Genomic DNA, 27,038 nt, shown 5'->3' with positions numbered 1-27,038 from the left:
GAGAGAGAGAGAGAGAGAGAGAGAGAGAGAGAGAGAGAGAGAGAAAGAGAGAGAGAGAGAGAGAGAGAGAGAGAGAGAGAGAGAGAGAGAGAGAATAGGAAGGAATCAAGAAGAAAATAATCTGAAGAGGTCAGAGAAACCATTCAGACTTTTAAAATAGAACCCATCACTAAAGGATATACCACAGACACCAAAAGACCTAGGACTAGCATGTTCTCCAAACAAAAACAGTAGAAAAACTACAGCCAAAAAAAAAGGGTGTGTGTGTAAAATCTGCTATTTATTTCTAGCTGAAGGACAGAGAAACCACTGACAAAAGCTCAAAGGAGAGCTGAATGCAAGTAAAAAGTAATTTAATTTTGTCAGTTTTGTAATGAACTAATTATTTTTGAGAGAGAAAAACGCAAGAAGTCCAAGTCATGAAATTTAGAATCAAGAACAGGGAATATAAAACAGTCCTTAAGACATGACTAATCTTTGAAAATGTGTGAGATTAAGGGAGGTTAAGGGGGAAAGGGGAAAGGAAAAGAGAAGGAAGAAAAAAGGATCAGATTAGACAGAAGAGGAAGGAAAAAATGATTATCAGAGCAGAGAAAGCAACAGAGAGAAATATGTAGATGGTGAGAGCTCTGCTTCTGAAATATTATTTCAGGTGTACTACTCTGCTGGCACTGTGATAGATTCATTTGGGCAAAGAGCCAAAGTGAATTACCGGCTGGCATCACTTCCCCTTGAAAGGTCAATCTGCTGATTAACCACTATTGAGCAGCTTATCTTTAAACCCTGGAAAGCTTCATTCTGAACTGGAGAGCCATGGCCCAGGAAGCAGAACAACAACTGCTCTGAATAGCAGATTCGGTTAGAGGTTTCCAGACATCACCACTATTCCCTTAACAGTTGTACTGCCCAAACTGTCTGCAGTGGGAGGTTCTGACACCTCTGTCTGATCTCTGCTTTAGGTCACAGTGAGAACATTCAGTCCTTTGCTCTTAATTTACTCCGGATGAGCACTAAAGATTGTTCCAAACACCTTTATCAGTCAATCAGATGGACATTATCAGCATCAGTGATATTATGTGTTCTGAAGTTGGTCCTAAGAGCTGGCTCAGCCTCTCTGGTGTCTATGAAACTATAGGTGATGCAGGCAGGATTGGGCCTCTTAGAGCCACTTTAGATGGAAATGGGCTCCACTGATGTTTGCCAGATTGAAATTGTACCCTTAGAGCCTAAAATGGAATGATAGTGATCCCTGGAATATGTGGGGAGAGCTATCTCTAACTGTTAAACTACTGCACTACGGGATCACTCCGTGACATTTCCTGAGCATATATAAGGGAGTATCCTAAAATACTTTTCAGTCTGATGACTGCTTCCTCAGAGACTGATCCTTGGAACTAAAAACATTTTAAGGGAACATGGTGCTAAATAGGGAGGGTCAGGGGAAAAATTAAACTTAAAAACTCCCCCATTTCCTAATAGCAATAGGCCAACTTCAAAGATATGACAAAGACCAGTGGAACTTTTCCTTAGGAGGAACCCAGTATTGCTTAATCCTAAATTGCTGCTAGTTCTTGGGTTTCTGGCCATAAGGATGAAACAAAGAAGTTGGGTTTCTCACTTAAGGCTCCATAAGATTCGTAACTGCTTACCAGCACCAGCATTGTTGAATGTGCCGGGAAGCACCAGCATAATGTGGTTGGGCCAGTACTTGCGATATAGTGGCATCTCATACTCCTTGATCACTAGGAGGTGAAGGTGGCTGATGCCTTCCATTGCATGGTAAAGGTTGAGCAGGCCTTGTTCGTGTCGTCCGCTGGAGGGAGTGAAGATCGGGCTCTTGACAACGCTCAAATTCTGCTGAAAAGGAAAACATACTAGGCGTAAGACGTTCTAGAAGCCTCCCCCCATCTCCCATTTCCTGTGGCTGGACATGATGCTCACCCACCTTGTCAGACACCAGAGGCAGCCGCATACTCTCCAGGTGTTTGCCTTGCTTGCTGAAGACAAAATGGCTTTCTTTGGATTTGGGGATGATGAAGTGGAGCTGAACCTCTTCTCCCAACATGGAGGAAGAGAATGTGAATGCGTGAAGGGTAGAATCGGACATCTGCATGGGAAAGCAAAGGGCAAAGGAACGGAAACTTAAGGTTTGCAGAAAAGGTTGGTCACACCTCTCACTCTGTTTTCCAAGAAACTAACAGGGTCGAGACTAACAGTAACTAAAGAATTTGAAATCCTCTAAAGCCCATGTTTGTATGCTCAACACAGAAAGAGCCATGGCGGACAAGCATCCCCTTTCTCTGGAGTTGTTCATTTTGACACATCTCCATAACATTAACAGAAAAGCTGCTGCTTAATATGAATTTTGGATGTTTCCTTTGAACCATAATTACTTTTATAAAATACAAAATCACCTACGAAGTATCTTGTTCTATTCCAAAGGGTCAACAAGCCGCAGGGAGAAAAATGCTTTTGTTTCCTATAGGTCATAAGATTACAGAGTTGGAAGGGGCCTTAGAGATCACTGAGTGCAACTTCCTACATGAAAGATGAAGAAACTGAGACACAGAGAGGTTGGTGCTTGCCCAGGTAACAAAAGTAGCAGCTGTTGGTGTTTGAACCAGGGGCTTCTGACTCTTCTTTTTCCACCAGACTATGATGCCCAGTAGGGCAGCCAGGCAGTGCAGTGGATAGAGTGCTGGGCCTAGAGCCAGGAAGAACTGAGTTCAAATCTGGCTTCAGATACTTACTAGCTGTGTGACCCTAGGCAAGTCACTTAACCTTGTTTGCCTCAGTTTCCTCATCTGTAAAATGACCTGGAGGAAGAAATGGCAAACCACCCCAGTGTTTTTGCCAAGAAAACCTCAAATGGGCACATGAAAAGTTTGGACCCAACTGAACAACAAAAAGCTGTGGATTCAGTCAGGGACAAATGACACATCCCAAGACAAACAGAAGTCTAATAACTTTAAAAATTTTTCTAGAGAAGAGTGTATTCCATGCTCTTTCAGTAAGTGATTCCAGTGACCGATTATAGCTGATATCTTCACATGCCTTACAAAAACTTAAATGAAGCTGCCAAGACTTGACTCGACTCAAAGACAATTTGTCAGTTTTATCTGCATGACACTAGGAGGGAGTTAGGTCTGTTTATTTAGGAATAACTATGATATTCCGTAAAAGAAAATAATCACATGTATAATTGTCTAAATACTTTATGTGGGACAATTCAACTATTACCCATATCACACAGAAAACACATCAATATTTTAAACTTTTTTATCTTTTTTTGAAAGCACATTTTACTACAAAAGGACATTTTGTGTGCAGCTCAAGTCTTTTAGCCCCATGATATTTTTGGTAGCGAGGAGTCACCGTGTATAGAGTTATGGACTTGGAGTCAGGAAGATATGAGTTTGGACACCTACTAACCATGTGACCCTGGACAAGTCACGTAATTTCCATCTGCCTCAGTTTCCTCATTTGTAAAATGGGAATAATAACAGCATAATAATAATAACCCTCCCAGGGTTGTGTGAGAAGTAAATATATAAAGCCTTTTGTAGATCTTAAAGTGATAGTGCATACACACAAACACATATATAGCAGCTATTATTGTTACTGACAAGTAAAACTAAACAAAGATTCTACCGATGCATTCACAGTTTTACTACCAATCCATATATAGTTCAAGTGAAGACTGAGTGAAGAACTATGGGGAAACAAGGGTCAACCTGAACCAGGATATCTATCTTCGGTTTATTTTTTCTTGGAGTGGTAGACCTATTCTTCATAGCTGAAGGTCTTTAAGGGAGGAAAGTTATTCTGATCCATTAACAGGAGAATAATTTTTCCTCAGGTATAGTAGGGAGAGAAGTGCTGTACTCCCCAAGATGTGGGTAGCTTCCTCTGGCCTTCATCTTTGCTGCTCAAATATTCCGTAAGAAGGTGCTATAATGGGAAGTGAGCTCATGTCTCCCTATGTGATTCTAGCTGCAAACAGCAACAAATAATTCTATTTTCCAAGCTCCCTCATCAATTACATTCCATGCTGGGATAAGAACATTGCTGGCTCAGGGCAATGCAGCGGCCAGCTCAGCAGCCAAATAGGAAATATAACTCAAAGTCAGTGGCATTATTTTGATCAATGAAGGGTAAATTTAAAAAACTACAACTTTCCGAGTTATCTATACTCCTACAATCCAATTATTTAAGGATAGTCTTTCTAGTCTAAAACCAAGGTATATCACACATGAAGTGCTTTTAGAACTTTTAGATACAATGTAGAACTAACACTCTGTTTTCTTCTCTGCCCCTAACTAATAAAAAACAAGCAAACCCAAACTTTTCCAGATTGTTGCATCACACATTTGGGCCACCAGTCAATAGGGCTTTTACATTATCCTGTCTAAGTCTCTACCAAGAGTATGCTGGGAAAACCCTATGGAAAGTCTCTGTCATAAATAGGAATACATTTTCCATCTCTCCATTCCTCAGTTTACATCCTACCTGAGAATCCTTCTCCCAGCCCAGCTTAAATACCAACGTCTTTAAGTAGTAGCAGGGACAGGTGAGCCTCACCTGGGATGCAGGGCTGATGTCCATGTACTGGTGGCATTGTTCGCAGTGATGGAACGTGTTGTAAGCAGCATACTTGGTCAGCATCATGGAGATGGTTTCCCGTTTCCTGGACTCCTCAAATTTGGCATCCTTTTTTGCTTCTGTGCACAAAGGAGGGGGAAAAACCCACCCTATGATTCATTCACAAGGCCTGACTACACGTGAGGAGAAGAACCCTCTCCTGAGTCCTAACTAGCTGGAACAGAAGGGGTTCTCGCCTACAATTAGAGGCTTGAGCTATGGTTTTGAAAATCAAAGCTTGTGATTTATGCATGAGTGAGAAAGATAAAGAGGGAAGGAAGGAAGGAGGGAGGGAAAATGAGCTAATAAAGGGAGTGAAAGCTCATGTAATAGAGTGCACACATGGATGTAGACACACACACGAGTACTTACACACACACACCCCCCCCCCACACACACACATACACATATACACAGTCTTCATAGGCTGTTCTTAGAGATCATCCTGTTCCAGGAGACCAACTTCCCAGACTCTCTGGAACCCTGACATTTAGCACTGGAAAGGATGACTCAATTTGCACTAACCTTGCTTGATTCCAGCCAACTTTTCAGTGAACACTGGACTCATCAGATTGTACTTGGGATCATGTACACTGACATCAAAAGGCATTTTGCCGAAGTTCTCAATGTCGGGCCACGGATCCCTTTCCGACAGAGTGATCTCACTGTTCTCACTGTGACCTAAAGCAGAGATCAGACAGAGGTGTCAGATGTTGTGCAAACCAGGAAGGAAGGAAAATCATAAAAAGCCAAGACTGAAGAGGTCAGAAAGAGACATTTCAGAAAAACGGGGGATCTTCCATCACAGGGTAGGAGAAATCTGAATAAGGCTGTCAGATTTGTGCACTGGAAAATGCAGCCCCATTATGCAGCTTTTGTTACACCCTCCCTCGATTCAGAGACCCAGAAATCTACGGAACCAATTCCTAAGGTGAGAATTTCCCAGACCAATCAGCATACAGACGCTGTAGGAATAATACTGCTTAGCAGTCAGCTTCTAACTGTGCAAGGACCGCCTGAACTTTCCCAATATTCTGGCCTGCTAACACCAAATGGTATCTCACCATCAAGTCATTCTGAGCCTTTAGTTTAACCAAGTTAGAACTGCACATGTGTAGAATCTTTCAAATTTAATGTCTTTTCAATTTTAACATTCACATGGATTCTCAAATGTACATGTGCTAGTTCCCCCAAATTTTTCTTCAGTTCATAATAGACTGCTATGATCAAATAAAATCTGCAGGCATGGAAAAGTAATTTATATTGACTTTAAACCACAAAGGAAAAAAGCAAAAATTTTCCAAAAAAGCATAATTGCAGGAATTACCCTTTTGTCCCATATAGTAACATTACTTATCCATCTGTGAACACTGCTGTAGGAATATTTCAGTGTGTCTTTTCAAAAGTACATTTATGTCTATTCTAACAATGGGAGGCAGGGCGAGTATTAAAGTGAACTAGCCAAAAAGAACCATTTACTAAAAATATCTATAGATTTTCTCATCTGCCTTGGTTCACAGCTCAATTGTCCTAAACTCATCATTGCAGATTAAAGTCCCAAATGGTTATGACACGATACAGAAATCATCACTAAAATCCTATTCAGTCTGGTGTCACACTGTGCTAAGAAGGTGGTCTTAGGTTATCAAAGGTTATTCCTGGGGAACAAAAGTTTAGCCAGGTCCAGCCATCAAGCAATATAGGCCAGTGGTGGACTGTATGATTTGTTTAAGGACTAGCCTAGCTAGGTGGTGCAATGGATAGAGTGCTGGGCCTGGAGCCAGAAACACTCATCTTCATGAGTTCAAATCTGGCCTCAGATACTCACTAGCTGTGTGATCGTGGGCAAGTCACTCAACCTTGTTTGCCTCAGTTTCCTCATCTGTAAAATGAGCTGGAGAAGAAAATGGCAAACCACTCCAGTATCTTTGATAAAGAAAACCCCAAATGGGGACACAAAGAGTTGGACACAACTGAAAAACAACTAAACACACACAAAAAACACACTAGCTAAGCACATAGAGGCCAATCACTGGAAGGCTGTTCATGAGGTCACAAATTTTTCTTTGCTACAGCAACTCACAGTAATATACAGTAAAGGAGAAAAGGACTATGCATTTTTTATATAATACTTACTATGTGCCAGGCACCACAAATGCTTTACAAATATTATCTCAACTGATTCTTACAATAACCCTGGGAGGTAGGTAATGTTATTATCCCCATTTTTATAGTTGAAGAAACTGAGGCAGGCAGCAGATAAGTGACTTGCTCAGGGTCACACAGCTAATAAGTATCTGAGGCTGGATTCAAACTCAGGTCTTTCTGACCCAGTGCTCTCTATCCACCTAGCTGCCCTTGTGGTCTAAAATACTCAGTGGTAAAGATTCCACAGTGCCTTGCACCTAGTAGGCACTTAATAAATGTTGAATGGAATGGCATGGAGTCTCCTGAAGTAAGGAAATAAGATGACCAAAATTTCTTCAGGGACACTGGGGATGTTTTAGAAGAAGTAAAATGATAGGGATTAAAAGCATCTTGCTTCTTTCCTCTGGAAATAAATTTAATTCTAGTTTGGCTCCAGGGCAGAAGATTGAAGGATTAGCCTGTGTCTGGAGTAGTCCTTACAGGTCTGGTCCAGCCCCATTTAGGAGCATGCCAGGGACCTCACACAGTCTTCAGAGTCCAGCTAGAAGTTTCAGCCCACTTTACGGGATAATGGGCATCTGTCTCATCTTGGGACTGAGGAGAGAGGGGGTAGAGTGGGATGATCTACAAGCATGAATGTAAACTGGGGAAGGGAAAAAATATCCTGCTTGGGAATGTATATATGTCTTTTTTTCTCTCCCTTCTTTGCCCCCTTCAATGAAAAATAAGAATAAAACATTTCTTCAGAGTATACCATCTTTTACACATATGAGAAAAAGGAAAGCATTGCAAGGGTAATGTTTCATTAATGTTGTAGGACAATCAGAAAGTAACCTACCTAATCTAAGGCGGCTAGTCTAATTCAGTACTGCCTTGGTGTGAATATTCTAGATTAATTTTAAGAAACCAGCCTAGACCTTAAAGGTCTAATCTATATTGGAGCAGAATTCACAGGCCTTCCCTGTTGTGGCTGTGTCCCACTAGGGATGGATTCAGGGGATATTGGTAAATGTTTAATGAATGGTTTTTGGTAAAATTAAAAAAAAAGTTTTTTAAAAAGTATGCATGACACTCGAAAGTTTAATCTCTATTATCAAAAATTTCTCCATCACTTTCCTAAGCCTAGACAACTTAAAAAGGCAATATATCAAACCCTGATTTGAAGTATTTGCCAATTTCTAAGGCACAAATGCTCGCATGGAAAAAAAATATTTTTTTTGTTTGCTTTGGCAATTGGGGTTAAGTGACTTGCCCAGGGTCACACAGCTAGTAAGTGTCTTGTGTCTGAGACTGGATTTGAACTCACGTCCTCCTGACTCCAAGGCCAGAGCTCTATCCACTGTGCCACCCAGCTGCCCCTTTGCATGGAAAATTTTTAACTATCAGCTCTCCTAAGCCAATATGAGTTGACTCCAACATGCCCCTGGCTAGACCAGCACCTGATCCATTTCTAGATGTAGATGGGTCAGGATATCATTCTTCCCTAGCATCCATCTCACTGTTAGACTCAGGACTGGAAGAACAAGATGCTTAAACTTCAGAGAGTAAAAAGAGAGAGACCAAACTGAAAAAGAGATATGGAGAGTTAAAGTTAAAGTCACTGAACTTCCTTCTCCTTCTCACCCAAAGGAGGAAGTCTCTACTTACTTGCTTTACAGAGCTGAAAACAAAGCATTTATAAACCTTAAAGCTCTATATAAACTTGAGTTATTATTATTATTATTATTATTGGTAATAATATTCTTCTGCTTGACTACTACCCTCACTGAGCACTGTTCCCTATTATCTTATTGGAAATGATTTTAAATTTCAATTTCCTTCATCATTTAATTGCCTTGTTAATGGAAATAGGGGGAAAGCCCACAACAGACAGAGCCTGACTGAAGATAAGAATACATTCTGGCTACTTAGGCAACACAGTATGAGAACATGACAGCATTCAATTTTATGATATCCCACCAGCCTTTGTTCTTTCATCCACTCATTACCATCTGCCTTGATGGTATAGCCCAAAGGGCCTTTCCATTTTCCCTTCAAGCAGACCCTTCTATGTATATCATCTCCCCCACTTTCAGAATATGAACTTCTTTTGGAAGCAGGGCCCAGCTCACTTTCCTCTCTCTCTGGGGCTCAGCACAGTACTCGGCACATTGCTGAGTGCTGAACAAATGCTTTTCCATTCATTCACTCAACAAATAGTTACTAGACACCTATTAATTCTCCCAGCATGATGCCTGCTAGGGGATACAAAAGAAGTCTTCAAAAGGCTTTTACAAATGAAACACCAGAAGATGTCAGAAACATGGGACAATTTAATTTTCTTTGTAATCTATACCCTCCCTTTACCTTTCCCTCCTCCAATTTACCTCACAAAAAGGCCTCTGAGAATTCTTGTACCATACTTACTGATATTAATCTCTTCCTCGTCATACACATCGACCTCCAGTAACCTGATGAGCATGCGGAAGAGAATCCTTAGGAACTGCAGATAGGAGCCAGTCTTTCCCACCTGATGGAACCATTTTGAGGCAAGAGAAGGAAAACAAAATGGGAAGAGGGGAAAAATTAAACATTTCATTAATAATACACAAACATTACATTAGTAAAAAAATGCATCAGTTACTTCTAACTCAGAAGAGATGCTATTTCTTTTCTCTTTTTTCTCAACACATAAAGAACCTACCTTTAGTAAAAAGAATAAAATCATATAAAATAAATACAAAATTCAGTAAAAATATTTTCATAATCATTTTCATCATTTCCCATTTGCTGATGGTTTTTAGAATTATAGGATTTAGAGTTGGAAGACACATAAGAGGTCATCTACTACATTAAGCACTGAGGTGGTTCTGTGGAAGATGTGAGTTCAAATCTGGCCTTAAATATTTACCAGCTGTGTGACACTGGGCAAGTCACTTAACCCCTGATTGTCTCAGTTTTCTCATTTTACAGATGAAGATAATAATAGCATCTATTACCCATGTCATTATGAGGATAAAATGAAATAATATTCATAAAGCACTTTGCAAACCTTAAAATTCTTTATAAATGCCGGCTATTATCATTACTGCTATTAATAATAATAAGCTTAAAACATGAATTATTTTTATAGTATTCCCAACTACAAGTTTTTAAGCTTTTGCTTAGATACCTAGAGTGACAAGGAATTCATGACCTACCAAAGTAGCCTGTTCCTTTTATGACCATCTCTAAATATCAGGAAATCTGTCCTTTCACTGAGCTGAAATCTGCCAACTTTTACCTATAGTTCTGTCTCAAGGGCCGGGAAGAACAAGTTTGGTGCCTACTTTTTTTTAAATTAATGACTTATTCTAAGTTTTATAGTAAACATGAATTTATCCAATTAGAGTTGCTTTACAACTATTTACATTTACATAAATGATTTCAGTGCATAACACATCATAACTTTACAATTATTCTATGTCTCCATCAAGATTCTTGGTCTATTCATTCATTCTCATTCATTTTTTCTCTTTTTTTTAATTTGCTGTATTTATTTGTTAAAGAGGTACAAGGCAGCTCTGTGGATGCAGCACTGGGCCTGGAGTCAGGAATACTTGAGCTCAAATCTAGTTTTAGACATTCACTAGCTGGGTGACCCTGACTAAGTCACTTAACTTCTGTTTGTCTCAGTTTCCTTATCTGTAAAATAAAGATAATAGAAGATAACATATGTAAAGGGCTTTGTAAACATTAAAATGCTTATTATCAGCTATTTCGTCATATGTATTCTGTTCTTCTGATGCTTTGGACTATTTCTTAAAGGGCTTTTCATATTTTTTATATTGGTCAATTTCAATTGCATTATAATTTTCCATAATATTAATGTATCACAATTTATTTCATTTCCCTATTGGAAATCCCCTATTGGGCAAACATAGGTTGCTTCTAGTTTTGGGGGCGGGGTTTGCAAAAAGAAATAACGGTGTTATAAAAATCTTTGAACAGACGGTTCTGTTTTGTTTCTTTTATAATGCTCTTGGCTTATTTCTAGCACTAGAATTACTGGGTGATCCTTATTCTTTGGGTCATCCCTTTTGCCACTGCTAGATGTTTCTATCCTACAATTCCCAGCTCTGAGAAATCTGTGCCCCCTTCTCCCAGCTCACTTCCAGTCGAGGTCCATACAGTAGGCTCTGGATAGGGGGTGCTTACCTGTGGGGGCCCTGTGAGCAGCAGCCTGCGGGGATGGAAGCTCCGGGAGCCAGTGGCATCCCCCTGGTTGCTGTAGTCAGCATGATGCTGCCGGGCAGCTGTCCACTGGCGGTAGTACAGGGACTGCTCCTCACTGGTCATATCCTTGTGCAGAAAGGGTCTCAAAGAGCTCACCCATGACACGTCAGCGTGGGGAAGGAGGGAAGAAGAGGAAGGCAACTGCCCACTCCTCTGAGCGCCCAGGAGGCAGTAGGCAGCTTTGGACAGTATCACAATGCGTGGAAGGGACACATGCAAACCCCTGCAGCCTTTGGCGGGTTGCCCCGGCCACTGGAAAGTCCGGGATGTGGAGGAGGAAGAGGAAGGCTTGGAGGTGGTGCTGCTTGCCATCTGATGGCCCAGGGAATCACACTCTTGCTTCAAAGGTTCTCCCGGGGGGGATTCTGGAGTAACCCCTTCATCAAGCCTTGAGCTGTTGGCTGCATTTTGGAAACTTTGCTTCTGGGCTGCACAAGAGGAACTCACTCCGTTCTCTGCTATGGAACCTAAAAGAGGAGAACATGCACCCACCAAGGATGCTCAGTGAAGAAGGGATGCCAAGCGTTCTAGAGCCTGGGGAAGACACACCCCAGAAGTCAATCTCAGCTGACAGCTATGCCAACAGGAAGGATTCTGTTTCAAGTCCATCTTCAAAGCTACTCACTCAAAATCCCTGTGTCTCTGATGGCCTGCATGTGTAATACCAACAAGCTAGCTGGTAAAGGGAGGCTAGGCAGAGAATACTATTGGCTTTTCAATTCCTGGCCGAGGGTGAGCAAGGCGCTACTATGACCAAACAGAGTAGTGGTTCTACACCACCTTTGGAGGGGCAAAAAATCTCAGGGATCATTAACTTACTGATTCCCACCACCTACTACCCAAAAATACCAACTGCTATAAAAGGGCAGTATTGCTTTCAGGAGGCACCAATCAGGAATGTTATTTTAAGCAGAACATTAATCTGGATCAGATTCTGTTAACATTATATTACAAACATTTGTACTAGAGACCAGCCTGCAGATCACCTGAGGGATTCTTACAAACTATAGTAATGGGCTTCACTGCCTCAAAAAGAATCCTGGGACTCAGACGCTCTCCCCAATACGTTTGGTCAGCCAGTCCTTGTGCAGAGAGGTCTAAGGGGGGGCAGCTGGGAGAAGGAAATCCATTAGCAACTGCATCAACTCCACTAGACAACAGAATTAAGGCAAGGACTAAAAGAGCCAAGAAAAAGGCTAACCACACAAACAAATAACCCAGGCCTAGCTGGCCTACTTAGAATCACCATCTTGGTAGAATACTGGGTGAAAAGGAAAAAATAATATTAACATCACAGGTGGGTTAATATTTGTCACTGAAGTAGCCAGCCAAGTCATTCCAGCAAATAAACACAGGCTCAAAGCCTCTGGGACTGGAAGGAATTTAGCTAAGGGCCAATAACATTGTACCCTACCATAACATCCAACATAATTTTTTCAATATTTCTTGATACTCTTAAGGGTTAGGGGAAATTGTGAAAATGGATGAGAAGTCCTTTGGGTGGTTGACAGCTTTTTCATGAAATGCTTTGTTGTCATATTACGAATCATCTTTTTCCAATAACCCTGTGACAGAGGTCACTGAAGGCTATTGTAAAAGCATGCTCTATCCCTACCTGCTCTGTGGTTCCAGCCAATTAATGGCCCTCCTTAAGCCTTCATACCCTTTACCCTCTTCCTGGAGAATCCCTCCTAAGGAAAGAGGTAAGAAAGATGAACCAAACTACTAACCTGAAGTTCCAGTGACTGCACTGCTATTGCTCTGGGGCCTTTCCAAATCAATCAGCAGCTCATCAGAGTCATTTTCGCTGACACTGGTTCTCTCATGCTCCTTCTCACTAAGATCCAGAGCAACGATGGGCCCTCGGATGACTTCCTTAGAGACATAGCAACATGCCAGGCCCACCTCCTGTTCTAAGGCGGTTCGAGTTAAATAGCTCGAGTCAATTAACCGGAGGTCACAGTACTTCAAGGACCTGTTTAAAAAAAAAATTGTGCTATTCTTCTGAACTTTGCATTTTGAATGGGAACAGCTGTGTGCACACATTTGTTTATTTGCAAGAGGTATTCCTAATGTGCATTGGATCTGGTATACAGCATGCACTATTTCTGCCTCCACCCCATCCTTATCACCAACAACGACACTTCCCACCTCCACAAAATAGTGCATGGGGAGCAAGGTTGCTTATGGAGACTACTGGAGGTGCACATGGCTACTGCTCCAGCAGTATGGTTCTCTAGGACTTGTTCTTACCCAGGGAGGCAGGGATCCTTCCTGCTGCTGTCTTTGCTTATAGGATCCTTCCCCTGAAGCTGAGAAGTGAGAGGGGGATGTGGTAGGGATGTTCTCTCTCTATGATGCTTAAATAGTTAACCAAATAATCCATGAATAGTTGACTAGTTTTCTAAACGCTTTCTATAATCCTCTCACCATGAGGCTTTGCTCACAAAGGTAACAAGGTCTTTATTCAAGATGCTTCCAAAGCAAAACATTTTGTGTGTTACATATTTGGGTCAACAGGAATAGAATTAACAGGTCAGCAGGATATGTTTTTTCAGCCATCCAGAGAAAGGGGTACTTTTTTTGCCAGTAATAGGCAGTATCCACTTGTGGCAGTTGGCCTCCCAATCTGCTTGCCTCCTCTAACCCTGTGATTTCTCTAAAACTAGTGTATCTTCTTTTTTTAAGGTAAGGGCTTCCAGACCAGCCAGATGACAGAAAACTAGACAGTGTTTTCTACACCCCTACAGCACTGACATAGAAAGGAATGGCAGCCTAACTATGGTTATTAACCTTTCGTGGCCTTAACCTTTCACTCTAAACAATGAATAATGGAGAGTGAGAAGTGGTTGTTTAAACAGTACCTGGGAAAAGTTTCTCCAAGAGGGTCTTTTCCAGTTAATATTACAATACAAGGTAGACCTTCTAAATCCTGATAGGTCCGAGGGATCCATTCTTCTTGTTCATTTCTTCTCCAACTCTGCAGAAAGAAATCCATTTAGTAAAATTAAATTTCTCCTAATTCAGGGTCCATCTTCACTTAGATCTGTGTAATCTGTAAATTCTAGAAAAGGCTACAACCCCAAAGGAATCCTAATTTAGTAGATGAATAGGAGAGATCAAGGGTTCTTTAACCTAGAGTCTATGAACTTTTTTAAATGAAATATTTTGATAACTGTATTCTAATATAGCTGGTTTTCTTTATAATCTTATATATTTTATTTTGTGCATTTGAAAATATTACTCTGAAAAGTTCATCCATAGATTTAAGAACCCTTGGAATACAGGGATGCATTATCCCCCAAAGGAGCGCAGATGGAGTCAGTCCAAGGCAGAATATGACTTGTAGTTTTCATTCCAATTTCTAACTGGATTACTATTAACAGGAAAGAGAATGGTTGTTGTGAGCCTAAGATGAGATCATGTTTTGAAGCACTTTGCAAATTTTGAAGAATGAAACAAATGTCATCTATTATTATTTTACAGTGATATAAAATACAATGAAATGTGTAATAGTCTACATTTTTTGATTATCTGATCTGACTTAATGAAAATACCCAAAGACACTCTCTTCACAAATAAACACCTTGGAGTTTTTGTCTAAGTAAGTTTTCCTTGATGCATTAGGTTGCACTCTGGACTCTCCTGGTCTTCCTCTACCATGCCATAGAAACTTCTTCACCATGGAAGCTCACTCTGTCCCTGGACTTCACACACTGGAAGTGCCCTGTAGCCACTGTCTCTGATTGGCTGATTTCTTTCAGAACCTCCATTTTAAGGAGGATGCCTGGGCCAGCCACGTCTTCATTCTTCTTCCGGCTATATGCTTGACTCTCCCGGACTCTACAATGCCTCTGCACTAGGTACCTTCATCTCTTCCTTCCCTACTCCCAACTTTAAAATTCCCATTTATGTCATGTCTTTCCCCATCAGAATGTGAGCTTCTTGAGGACAGGCAGGGACTGTCTGTCTCTTTTCCTGTATTTGGTATCCCCAATGCTTAGCACAGTGCCTAACACTCAGTAACCCCAGTAAATAAATGCCTTCTGACTTGACCAAAAAAAGACAGTTTTATATATAAATGATGAATTGTTAAACTTCATTCAAATAGATACTTCTTTCAGTGGGAAAACTAATCACCAAATAAATATTACTTAGGAGCTCTTTTCCATGTCTGTTTTATTTTATTTTTAGCAGTTTAAAAATTATAAATTGTTATGTTTACTTCAAAGCAACCAGCATAAATAATTACTGACTTGGGGCGGGGGGTCTTCAAAGTTACTAACCTTTCCAAAAGGTTATTCTCTAAAAGACTGAAAATCTAAACTTCCTTAAAGATGTCCAAATGTGATAATCATATGACTTCCATTTCAGTTGTTACTTTGCTACAAAAAGTTCACTCTCTAGAATAACTACAATTACTATTATTTTAAAATAAAATTCATAAGACTTTGTGTTTAAGCTGCCATTAAGGATTTATACAACAAGAGTTAGGCTTGGCTTAGTGATTGTTGTTGTTCAGTTGTGTCTGACTCATGACCCTATGGACCATAGCCAATACTTTCCATGGGGTTTTCTTGGCAAAGATACTGGAGTGGTTGCGATTTTCTTCTCCAGTGGATTTAGGTAAACAGAGGTTAAGCCACTTGCCCAAGGTCACACAGCTAGTAAGTGTGTGAGGCCAGACTTGAACTCAAGTGTTCCTGACTCCAGGCTAAACACTCTATCCACTAAGCCCTCTAGCTGATTCTAAGATTTAGTGATACTGGCGGTCAAAAGTGAAAACCAAAGAGCAGGGCATAAAGATACAGCGGTTAATGAAAATACAGTCATGCATTCGGAATACTGACACACTTAAAAATAATCAGAGGGTGCCAAGTAAAAACTAGAATTTTAAAAAGCCACTGGATAATTATGATTGAGAATGGGAATAGTCATCTGCTTATGTCCTGATGAAGAGTAGAGGCCTACAGAAAGGAAACTAATCTTCAGAAATATACCACAATTCCTTCAATTTGAAATTGTCATCAGGGAAACCTCAACTACAGGCATATTTTAAGGCAGAAGAAAAGCATGGCACAATTTGCTCGCCTGTCATTTAGAGTTGTCCATTTTGAGTAATTAGATCCAAGTTTAAAGGGTTTCTAGTATCTTACAATTCATTTCATCAGAAAGAAAAAATAAAATAGCATTAAGAAAAAAGATGCTTCAGTAAAACATCCTTCCTCACACATTTGCCACATGAAGGAGAACTCAATCTTCCTTCATTTGACATGCACATTAGCTGAATCACCCTGGTGAGAAGATTCTTTGAAAGAAGAATGACACTGTTCATTACTTTCCTTTTTCTCTTTTAAGCACTTCAGGGTTTATTTTGGTGCTGATTGCTCATTACTTTCCTATTATCTATAGGATTTGAACAGCCTCTCCCGGGAACCTCATTAGTCTACTATACTGCCAAGTACGCTGAAATCAGGTCATAATAGTTGGATAACAGTAGCTCTGCTGGACAGCTACAAGAAGTTTTGTCTTCAAGTTATTATCGATAAAAATAACAAATGTCATTTACAACCTTGGCTAGTGTCACTCCGATCACAGAAAGATACCTTCTCTTTTACAAAGTTACTTGCCCAGATATCTCTACTAACTGACCATGGGTTTAGAATGAAATTGCACTCCAAAGGAGTTTTAAACACCAAAACGTTGTCAGTTTTAGCAGTGTGGCTAAATGTTTAGTCCAGCAATGGCCTTGAAGCTCAATGTCAACGAAGCCTGCTTTTTTTTTTTTTTTAATGGCTTCATTTGTCCTTATGGAGAAATTTCTTTCCCTCTCTCTCTCTGCCTATTTGTCCACCTGCCCCTCCCTCCATTTCTTTTGAATTTGAGACAATTTATAAATCAAATAAAATGTAAAATAGGACAGTTAGAAATAGAACTGAGATGGTGTAATGGAAATAAAGACAGTAGTCAATTAGATGGACCGACTTCTACTCCAAAGGATGGGGAATGGTAAAGAAATAAACTGGTAAACTGGGAACTACTTGGCAGGGCTGCTATAGTCTTGCCTATGGTATGAGCATCTTATAATATTTTCACATAGTTACTTCCCCAACTGCTAAAAGATCCGGTTACCAAAAGGGTCTTGATCTATCCTAGAAATTTTGAGATTTTAAGACATTTGGACATTGGGGGTTGGGTTGGGGCCCGGAAAGAGTAGGCGATCATACAAACCATATAAGACTACCATGTAGACACCTTCTTTCAAAGGATCCCTACAGCTGTCCTGGAGAACCCTGAGATGCTATGTGGAACACAAGGCAAGAACCTAACATCAAGACCAAGTTTGAAAGCAATTATCCCAGGATATTCCAGCAGTTTTGGACTATGACAGGAAGCAAGCCCTTGACTGGGCGAGTCTGGATGGTCTACTGAATCCACATGGGGTGGTCTGGTCCTGGTTTAGGCTGGTATGAACCATTTGGAAGGTTCCCTTAGGTTCACAATCTGAGTTGTTTGGATCCTCAGAGATCATTTGAGCCTAATTCCTCTATAACATTTCTAACAATAACAAGTTACTGTGCAAATTCTACTTCAATATCTCTGATGAGAGGAGAAGCAGATTGGGTCTGGGCCCGGATACTATTTCCACTTTTGGAGATGTAAAAAAAAGGACTTTGTTGGGCCTGAAAGAAACTATGTGTCTGTCCACTGGGAAGTTCTGGATTGGGATGTGTTATTAAACTCATGTTCCTGGGGCTATGCAATTAAACAGGATGTTGGTTAGAGGGTTCCACAGTCAATGTATGCCTTAAAGGACACACATTGGTCTTGCAAGGCCTCGAAAGGCCCTTCATTCTTATTTTATTTTTGTTAGGGCAAAAAATAGCTTAATATGGTGATTTTAGTTTTCTCCTGAGGGACTCTGAACTAGTGACTGGGAGTATAAATATGCTACCCAAGTTAGCACAGATGACTAAAGGATAGCTAAAACAGGATAAGAAACCCCAGAAAAATATCTTTAGCCCCAGTTCTCACCCCTCTGCAGCAACAGAGCATAGAGCACAAGAAGTTAGTTACCTGACTGAACTTATTCACCTTCCTTATTTTATCAGCATTGTTCAAACAGTATATAAATTATGTCTCATTCAACAAACATTTATTGAGTGTCTTCCTATGCAATATGCTTACCATTTCGCTAGGCACTGAGCATCTTAAAGGCCTGGTACCTTCAAGTGCAGCTAGGTGACAAAGTGGATAAAGCACTGGGTCTGCAATCAGGAAGATTCATCTTCCTGAGTTAAAATCTGGCCTCAGATACCTAACTAGCTGTGTGACCCTGGGCGAGTCATTTAACCCCATTTGCCTCAGTTTCCTCATCTATAAAAATGAACTGGAAAAAGAAATGGCAAATTACTGCCAAGAAAACCCAAGTGGGGTCACAAAGAGTCAGAAATGACAGAAGAACAACAATCTTCAAGTGCAGATATTCCAAATAGCTACTGGGACAAATTATAAGTGCCAGAATGTACCATGCCTTTAAGAACAGCAACGGGGACTTATGACAGGGATCTAAATATCCTGCCACTCATGTGATCTGAGGTCTTGTAAGTTAACTACAATTGTCTTAGTTAGAACTTAGGAGAAACATAAGAAAAATAACATGCAGAGTAAGAAGGGCATCTTAAATTTCCCCGTTATTCATTCCATGAATTCAATGTCACTTGCTAAAATCTCAAAAAATTACTATTATTCATAATTGTGAATGTGTTACATTACTACAAAAAAATTAGAGAGAGATGCGATGTTTAACCATGAAATGTCATACCTCGTGGCTGAATAAGACTCTGCTGATTTTAGTAAAAGACAAGAGTTTCTACCTCCTGGCAGAATTTGTTACGTTCTCAGTTGCCGTTCAATCTGACACCAGGAACGCCACAGAAGAAAATGAGCGAATGGGTCCTATTTTAGATAGACCCCTTTGATGTTGAAGAGAAGCAAACTTACCTGATTCATGACAAAACAGACAGCTGTGTGTTATATTCATCTTGCACAAAGTCAGTAAATACTAGACCAAATATGACCATTTCCTTTTTGTACCTACAGCTAGAGAGCATTAATATCAACCAGAGATGCTAAAAAGGGACCTTAGCTTTACAGCCAGAAAGGCCCTTGGAAGTTATTTAGCCCAATTCCTTTATTTCACAGATGAGGAAACTGAAGCCAAGAATGGAAATGACTTGTCCAAGGTCATACAAATAGTAAGCAACAGAATCAGAATTTGAATCCTCATCCTGACTCTAAATCTAATGCTTTTAGCTGTACCACACCATTTCCTTTTGCTTATTGAGACAGCAAGACAGCTGGTTGAAGACAGGGATCCCTGAACTAGAGGCTGGGATTGAAAATCAGGCAAACTTAAACTAGTTAAGGGAAGGCTCTTTAAACCTCTGAGGCAGAAAGGGAAGCTGAAGGGACAGGTGAGGACAGGAAGACTCTGTGTCACGGAAGTTCAGTATGGTCGGCTCTCTCCTTAGAGGCAGCCTGGTGGTGTTGGGGGGATGGACTTGAGGTCAGAAAAGCAGGAGTGGAAAAATCACTTAGCACCCACCTCAAGGGAATATTCTGTGGGTCACAGGAAATAACATGTTCAGTGCTTTGCAAGTGTTAAAACACTATATAAATGCTAGTTAACTGTAGCAGTAGGAGTAGTAGTTAGTAGTAGTAGCAGTAGTTGTAGTAGTAGTGCTGGTGGTAGTAGTAGTACTAGTAGTAGTAGTAGTAGTAGAAGTAGTAGTAGTAGTAGGAAGAGGAAGAGGAGTAAAAGTGGAAAGTAAGGTCATCTACTGAAAGTGAGGAGCCAAGGAGTAAGATGAGGACATGAGGAGAACAGAAGTGCCTTTGAACAACTGTGGGGATTGTAACTGGCCTCATTAAGAACTGAACTGATAGAATACAGACTGAAACATACTTCTTTAATTTACTTTACTTTTTTCATGTTTTTTTTTTTCTTTTTGGTCTGTTTCTCCTTTCACAAATGTGATTAATACGGAAATATATTTTATATGATTGCACATATATAACCTATATCAAACTGCTTACCATTTTAGGAAGAGGGGAAAGGAGGGAGAGAGGGAGAAAAATCTGGAACTCAAAATCTTCTAAAAATGAATGTCAAAAATTGTCTTTACCTATAATTGGGGAAAATACTATAAAAATAAGTTTTTAAGAAGTTTAAAAAAATAATTGAACTGATAAGAATACTAGGATGAAGATACTGAGTGGTGGGAGCAGGAAGGAGACCTTTTCTTGAAGACATCCCAGAAATCAGAAAACCTAGTGAGTCTTGGCAGGATCCTTGGTAGGACTGGGTCAGCCAAGATAGGTTAGAGACTAAAGTTAATTGCAATGAGACTAGGCTAGGCTGGGATAATTCTTGCTCTCAGAATCTTCTAAAACTGTATCTATAATTATGAAAATAATTACGTCCCTCAAAAAAGAATCATAGATCTACAAGTGCAAGGGCCCTCGGAGGCCATCTAATCCAATTCTCTCATTTTATAAATAAAGCAACTTAGGCCCGGAGAGACTAACCGATTTCAGGTCACACAGGCAGTGTCAGACACAGAATTTGAATCTATGTCCTCTAATTATAGAGCCAGAGGCTAAGTGGCATACCAGATAGAGCACTGGACTTGGGAGTCAGGATGATCAGAGTTCAAATCCCACCTCAGACACTTATTTGCTATGTGACCCTGGGCAAATGATTTAACCTAAGTCTGAGTCTCCTCATCTGCAAAATAAGGATAATTATAGAACCTACCTTAAAGGGTTGTTACGAAGATCAAATGAAATAACATATATAAAGTACTCTATAAATGCTGGTTATTATGATTATTTTTATTTCCCCACTATATCACACACACTGCCTCCTTTCTTAAAACTGTCATGAAGATTAAATGCTAAACATCAAATAAAATACCAAATAATGAATTTGTTCATAATTGTCACAAAGACCAAGTCTCAGACATCTGCACTATATTGGGAAAAAACAATGAATAACTGGTAAAATGGAAGGTAGAAACATTTATCTGTTGCTAACCTTTAACCGTGCCACGAAGTGACTGGCAACATTTAGTTCTGAAGCTGGGTTCCCAAGGATGATTTCAAAGCGGTACTGGAGGCCCAGCTTATCCCGCACCTCCTGCAACCTCTCCTTTGCCAGCATAGCCAGCTGCACTGAAGGCACCCTGATGATCAGCATGTGCCCCCGCCCACTCTTGTCCTTTCCTGGCGAGCTGATGAGGTCATCCATGATGCTGAGTGTTTCTGGAGTACTGTGGTCTCGGAGAGATGCCATGGTGGTGAGGGCCATCAATGCTTCTGAGTACTGTTGAATGAGAAGGTAGCAGCGAATGACCATGCTATGAAGCCTGGGGTACCTTAAAGAAAACATGCACAACAGCGTTAATTAGTAAAGCAGTCTGAATTCAGGGATCTTCATCACGGGCTCTACAGTTAGGACCAAAGGCCAGCGGGTCACTGGGAGCCTTTGCAGAATGGGGCCCCACCATACTGAGATACTGTTCTGATATGTGGTGCTATCTTGGCATACGAAGTTAAATCAGATTATAGTGGAACCACAGAGTTAGAACAGGAAGGAAACTTAGAGATCCAGTACTTGATTTCCTCCCCTCCCCCCCACAACTGCCATTTTACTGATGAAGAAACCCAGAGTGATTAAATGACTTAAATTACAAAGTTAATAAATGTCAGAGCTGGGATTTAAATAATGGTCTTTTGACTCAAAACTGCTCTTTTCACTACACCAAGCTGTTTCCCTAAATTCAATAATCCCAACATGCTATCGATAAAGAAGTTTAAGAAGATGCTAGACCAGGGATTCTTAACCTGGGTTCCATGAACTTGTTGTTTTTAATATTTTGTTAATGGTATTTCATTATAATTGGTTTCTTCTAAAATCCTTGGTGTTTTATGCCTTAAAAAAACATTATTCTGAGAAGGGGTCCAAAGGCTTCATCAGAATGCCAAAGGGCTCCACGACACAAATCAGGTACAGAACCCTGGTTTTAGACAATCAACCAATCAACAAGCATTTAAGTGCCTACTACTTGCCAGATGATGGAGACATAGATAAAAAAGAAAGTAATCCCTGCTCTCAAAGAGGCTACATTCTATTGGGTGAAATAACATGTACATATATAAATGTAATTTTATACACACACACACACACACACACACATAATACAAAGTAAATATAAGACAGAGAAAGGGCACTAGTAGTAGATAGTGGGGGAGAACTGGAAAAGGCTTTATGGAGTTTGAGCTGTCTTAAAGAGATTTAACGAGACCCTGGTGAGAAGGGAATATATTCCGGAGATGGAGGGTGGTCACTGCAAAGACTTGAAGATGGAAGATGGAACATTATGGGAGGCCAGAATAATACAGAATGCAATAATGTACAATGAAACTGGAAAGACAGTGCGGCCAGGCTGTGCCAGCCTTAAAAAGGCAGATGAATTTATATTTTGTCCTAGAGGCAATAGGGAGCTACTGGAGTTAATGAACAGGAGGATGACATGATTAGATTTCTGTTTCATGAAAACAACAGCTAGCATTTATGTAGCACTTTAAGGTCTGCTTTAAAGCACTTTATGAATACTATCTCATTTTAGCCTCACAACAACATGAGCAAGTAGATGCTGTTCTTTTCTTTGTTGTAGTTTAGTCCTTTTCAGTCATGTCTGACTTTTTGTGACCCCATTTGGGGATTTTTTGGCAAAGATAATGGACTAGTTTGCCATTTCCTAATCTAGTTCATTTGACAGATGAGGAAACTGAGGCAAACAGGGTTAAGTGACTTGCCCATGGTCACACAGCTAGTAAGTATCTGAAGCCAGAATTAAACTCAGGAAGGTGAATCTTCCTGTCTCTAGGCCTGGCACTCTATCCATGCAACACCTAGCTGCCCGTTACTATCCTTATTTTTTTTTTTTTTTTTTTGGTGAGGCAATCGTGGTTAAGTGACTTGCCCAGGGTCACACAGCTAGTAAGGTCAGATTTTAACTCAGGTCCTCTTGACTCCAAGGCCAGAGCTCTATCTACTGTGCCACCCAGCTGCCCCATGCCCATTACTATCCTTAAAGAGGATGAAACTGAGACAGATAAGAAGTTAAGTGACTTGCCCAGGATCACACAGCTAGTAAGTGTCTGAGGCCAGATTTTATCCTGACTACAGGTCTAGTGCTCTATCCACTGTACCACATAGTTGTCTCTAAATTTAAATAATACTGCTTTGGCAGATACATGGAAATAGCAAGGAGGCCAGGGTTACTGCATTGCAGAGATTGGAAAGATAGGTTATGAAGGGCTTCAAAAACCAAACAAGTGAATAGCAGAGAGTGCAATGAATATACCTTCTATAAAATATCCTTTCATTCTATTATAAGAAATAGAACACTCGCTCCATGGATCTGGCCCAGTTTATAAGATTCTGAAAGCTACATATATATAGCAAAGTACCTTCCAGAACATGAGAACATGAAATAATATAAATATACTAATGGCTAATGACTACTTCAATATCAACACAATGAAAATGATTTTCTGTGAGAAAAATTCAATATAATACAATGCCAATGTAACGAAAGATTTTACCCCAATATCAGGCTTAATCTCAAGAACTGTAGGAAGCCATATATTATTTTTGCGTATAAACCTGTTCCATACAGTCACCTTTCTAGATCACCTCAGGGTAGGGTGGACAATACACTGTCCTAGGGGACCTAGGTTTGAAGTCTAGCTCTCACACTCTTTTTTTTTTTTAAATAATATTTTATTTTTTCCCCAATTAACATGTTAAAACAATTTAAAAACTTTTTTTTTTCAGGTTTTGAATTCCAAATTCCACCTCTCCCTCCCTCCCTCTTTTTTCTCTCCCAACCCTGAAACGGTAAGCAATCTAATGTAAGTTATACATGCCACACCCATTTCCTATGTGTTCTTGAGTAAACCTCTCTGGGCCTAGGTTTTCTCTTCTGTTAAAAGAAGAGGCTGGAGGAAATGATCTATTAAATTCCCTTCTATGATCACATACTTACTTCCAACAAGCATTTACTGGGAATCATTATTAAGTATTGAATTAATATTAAGTACATGATAGGCAGCAGGGGTATACAGACAAAATGAAAAATGATTTCTGCCCTCAAGGAGCTTACATTCCACCAGGGGCAAACAAACAGGTAAACCAGTATATCACAAAAATCTGAGGAACAAGTGAGCCCCAACAGGCTAGGAGGATCAGGAAAAGGCTTCTGGTAGGGGATGGGACAGGAGATAAGCAGTGAATAAAGTTAGGGATCCAAAGAAGTAGAGATGAGAATGGACAGCGTTCTGGGACAGTCAGCCTATAGAAAGGCAGAGAGATAAGCAACAGAATTATTTCTGCTGATTCAGTTTCTAAGCAGCAATCTCATTGGGAAAATGTGTGATCCTGTCTGCACTTACCCATGCAATACAAAGATCATTGACTTCAGGTGACCTGACTTTCTGGTTTGTTCAGGATAGCCCCGCTTTTTAATTGCTTTGACTGCTTCGGCATGTCATGGTATCGTCAGATTGCAGATCAATAGCTGGAAGGGGCTTCAGAAGTTATCTATTCCAACCCCTTTATTTTATAGATGAAGAAACTAGGGCCTAGGGAGGTTAACTAGCTTGCCCAAGGTCACAAAGGTCGTAAGCTTACGAGGTGGGATTTGACCCCAAGTCCTCTGTCTCCAGAACTGACACTGCATTTTGTTTAGAGCTTGAAGCTAGGGACACATCGCTAGCTTATTAGGAAAATAATATCCTCTGGATCTTGGCAATGTTAGGCTAAGATAAGTTTCTAGTGCCTAAATAATGATAATGTTAAAGACAATGTATATGTATGTTTGCCTCTCTGTGTTGCCACAGTCTGGGAGTTTTGGTGAGGTGAAGGGGTATTTGTTCATCTTCCACTCCCTCCATCTTCCCCTTGGTGTCACCTCCATTCCTGTACAAACAGCTAGTCAATAAACATTTATTAAGCACCTACTATGTGCCAGGCACTATGCTAAGCACTGGAAAAAACACTTACTATGTGCCAGGCACTGTGCTAAGCATTTTACAACTATTAATCCCATTTGACTGAGTAGAAATGTGGTCTTTTTTTTTTTTTTCTAATTAGGGCTTTCTTCAATGAGGGAAAATGTTGTGAAATTAACTTCTGTTATTCTTCATGGAACCTTTCTTTGAGACTTTGGGTTACCGTTGTAATGGCTGGCCTGAGGCAAAATTTAAATGAGTATAAATGAGAATAAATGAGAACAGACCAAGGCAGAGAGACTGGGTTGAGAAAAGCATGAGTAAAACCAAGTAAACCACGTGATGCACCAGGCTCCCCACGGACCCATAATAAGGCCTCTTAGCTTCTCAGCTTTCTCTTCTGGTTGCTAACTGGCAAGATATATTTACTAACTACATGGGCTGTGTGCTATCCTGCTAGATTAAGGTACCCTGATATTCTGGTTGGGTGAGGACAGTCTTGGCCTTGATAACCTGGCCTGGTGAGGTGTTCCCGGATATATTCCTGGACAGCTTGGGCCAGGGTGAACTTTCATAGAGTTACAGTCAAACTGTGAAGGGCATGATGCGGGTTTGTGAATTACTACACATCATCTGGTAACTTCACAGAGAAGCATTTCAGTTGATAATAAAGTTAGAGGCTACAATGCAAGAGGTTAAGAAATGAATGGGAGGCAAGAAAGAGGATGCAATGAGTTTAAGCAGTTTTTTTTTTTCAAGGTGTTTGGCAGTGAAAAGAAAGAGAGATATTGGATAATAGCTTGAGAGGATGGTAAGTGTGGGGTGGGGTGGGACTTGCGGCAAGGATGCCAATTAGGAGTCATTTGATAGGCAATGAAAGAGGTAAAGAAGATCTGAACTAGGATGGTTGTTGTGTGAGTAGAAAGTAAGGGGATGGATGGGAGAGATGTTCCAGAGGTAGAAACAATAACATCTAGCAACTGGTTAGAGATGTATGGTGAAGGAAAGTAGGAATTAAGGAATTAAGGAATTAAGTCACCAAGGTTGTAAACCTGGGTGACTAGAAGGATGGTTGCACCCTTGATAGAAACAGAAAAGTTGAAAAGAGGGATGGAAGTTAGAAAGACATAAACTATGGGCTGAAGGGGGGCCTAGAAATGTCCCTTACCAGAGACTGGCCACTAGGTGATAAATATTTTTAGCCACAGCAGTTCATGAAACTATCTGCTAAGGTGTGGAAGGGCCTTGGACTGCACAGCTATGAATCTCAGCTCTTTTGTGGTATATAGTTTATATACCAAATTTCCTCACACCACAATGAAGTTTGATCTTGTACCTAATATTAGATTGAAGCAAACTGTTAGGAGAAAGACTACTTATTATTAGAAAAGCCAGAAAGAGTATGTGAACCTCCACTCACAATCTTTGATGAGAGAAATTTTCTTTATTTTTACCTCCAGGTGGTGGCATTTGAGTATGAAGTCAAGATCATCCAGCAGATGGAAGGAGGGGCCTCAGCCCTATTTTTGCCATGCCCACTGTTATTCTACCAGCATGAATGAATGGTCATCACATAAAAGACTAATTTTATTCCAAACCTTCAAAATATCATTTTCACAGCTCATACCCTGTCCAATACAACACTGGGATTCACCATATTCTTGCCTGTTTCAGATATGCGTCTACAGCTGGATCAAAGGTTACGCTTTCTCATTATTTACCTTTCTAAGAGCGTGTTGACCATTTTCTCAAACGTTTCGTCACATCTTAGAAGTGGACTAGTGATTCCCCACTGCAGGGACTTGCTGTACTCATTCAAGCCAAAATACAGCTTCTCCTCACTGCCCATGTCCTCCTAGTTAAATTGAGAGAGAGAGAGAGAGAGAGAGAGAGAGAGAGAGAGAGAGAGAGAG

At 40.3% G+C, this 27,038-nt stretch overlaps 1 protein-coding gene across 1 annotated transcript in view; it reads right to left on the bottom strand.

Moving 5' to 3' along the window:
- Positions 1-27,038, bottom strand: part of LOC114053759 (GREB1-like protein) — a 148,257-nt gene that overhangs the window by 12,970 nt on the left and 108,249 nt on the right. Inside the window, exons 18-27 of the mRNA XM_027876896.1 lie at positions 26,847-26,980; positions 21,143-21,482; positions 13,908-14,023; positions 12,774-13,018; positions 10,966-11,510; positions 9,196-9,298; positions 5,167-5,322; positions 4,582-4,721; positions 1,946-2,107; positions 1,650-1,854 (exon numbers count right to left, since the gene is read on the bottom strand). Coding sequence (XP_027732697.1) covers positions 1,650-1,854; positions 1,946-2,107; positions 4,582-4,721; positions 5,167-5,322; positions 9,196-9,298; positions 10,966-11,510; positions 12,774-13,018; positions 13,908-14,023; positions 21,143-21,482; positions 26,847-26,980 — 2,146 coding nt within the window. The remainder of the gene's footprint in view (positions 1-1,649; positions 1,855-1,945; positions 2,108-4,581; positions 4,722-5,166; positions 5,323-9,195; positions 9,299-10,965; positions 11,511-12,773; positions 13,019-13,907; positions 14,024-21,142; positions 21,483-26,846; positions 26,981-27,038) is intronic.

This window comes from Vombatus ursinus, unplaced genomic scaffold (genome assembly GCF_900497805.2).
Source record: "Vombatus ursinus unplaced genomic scaffold, bare-nosed wombat genome assembly UNPS02014812.1, whole genome shotgun sequence".
NCBI lineage: Eukaryota > Metazoa > Chordata > Mammalia > Diprotodontia > Vombatidae > Vombatus > Vombatus ursinus.
This window is presented reverse-complemented; position numbering and strand designations above follow the sequence as displayed.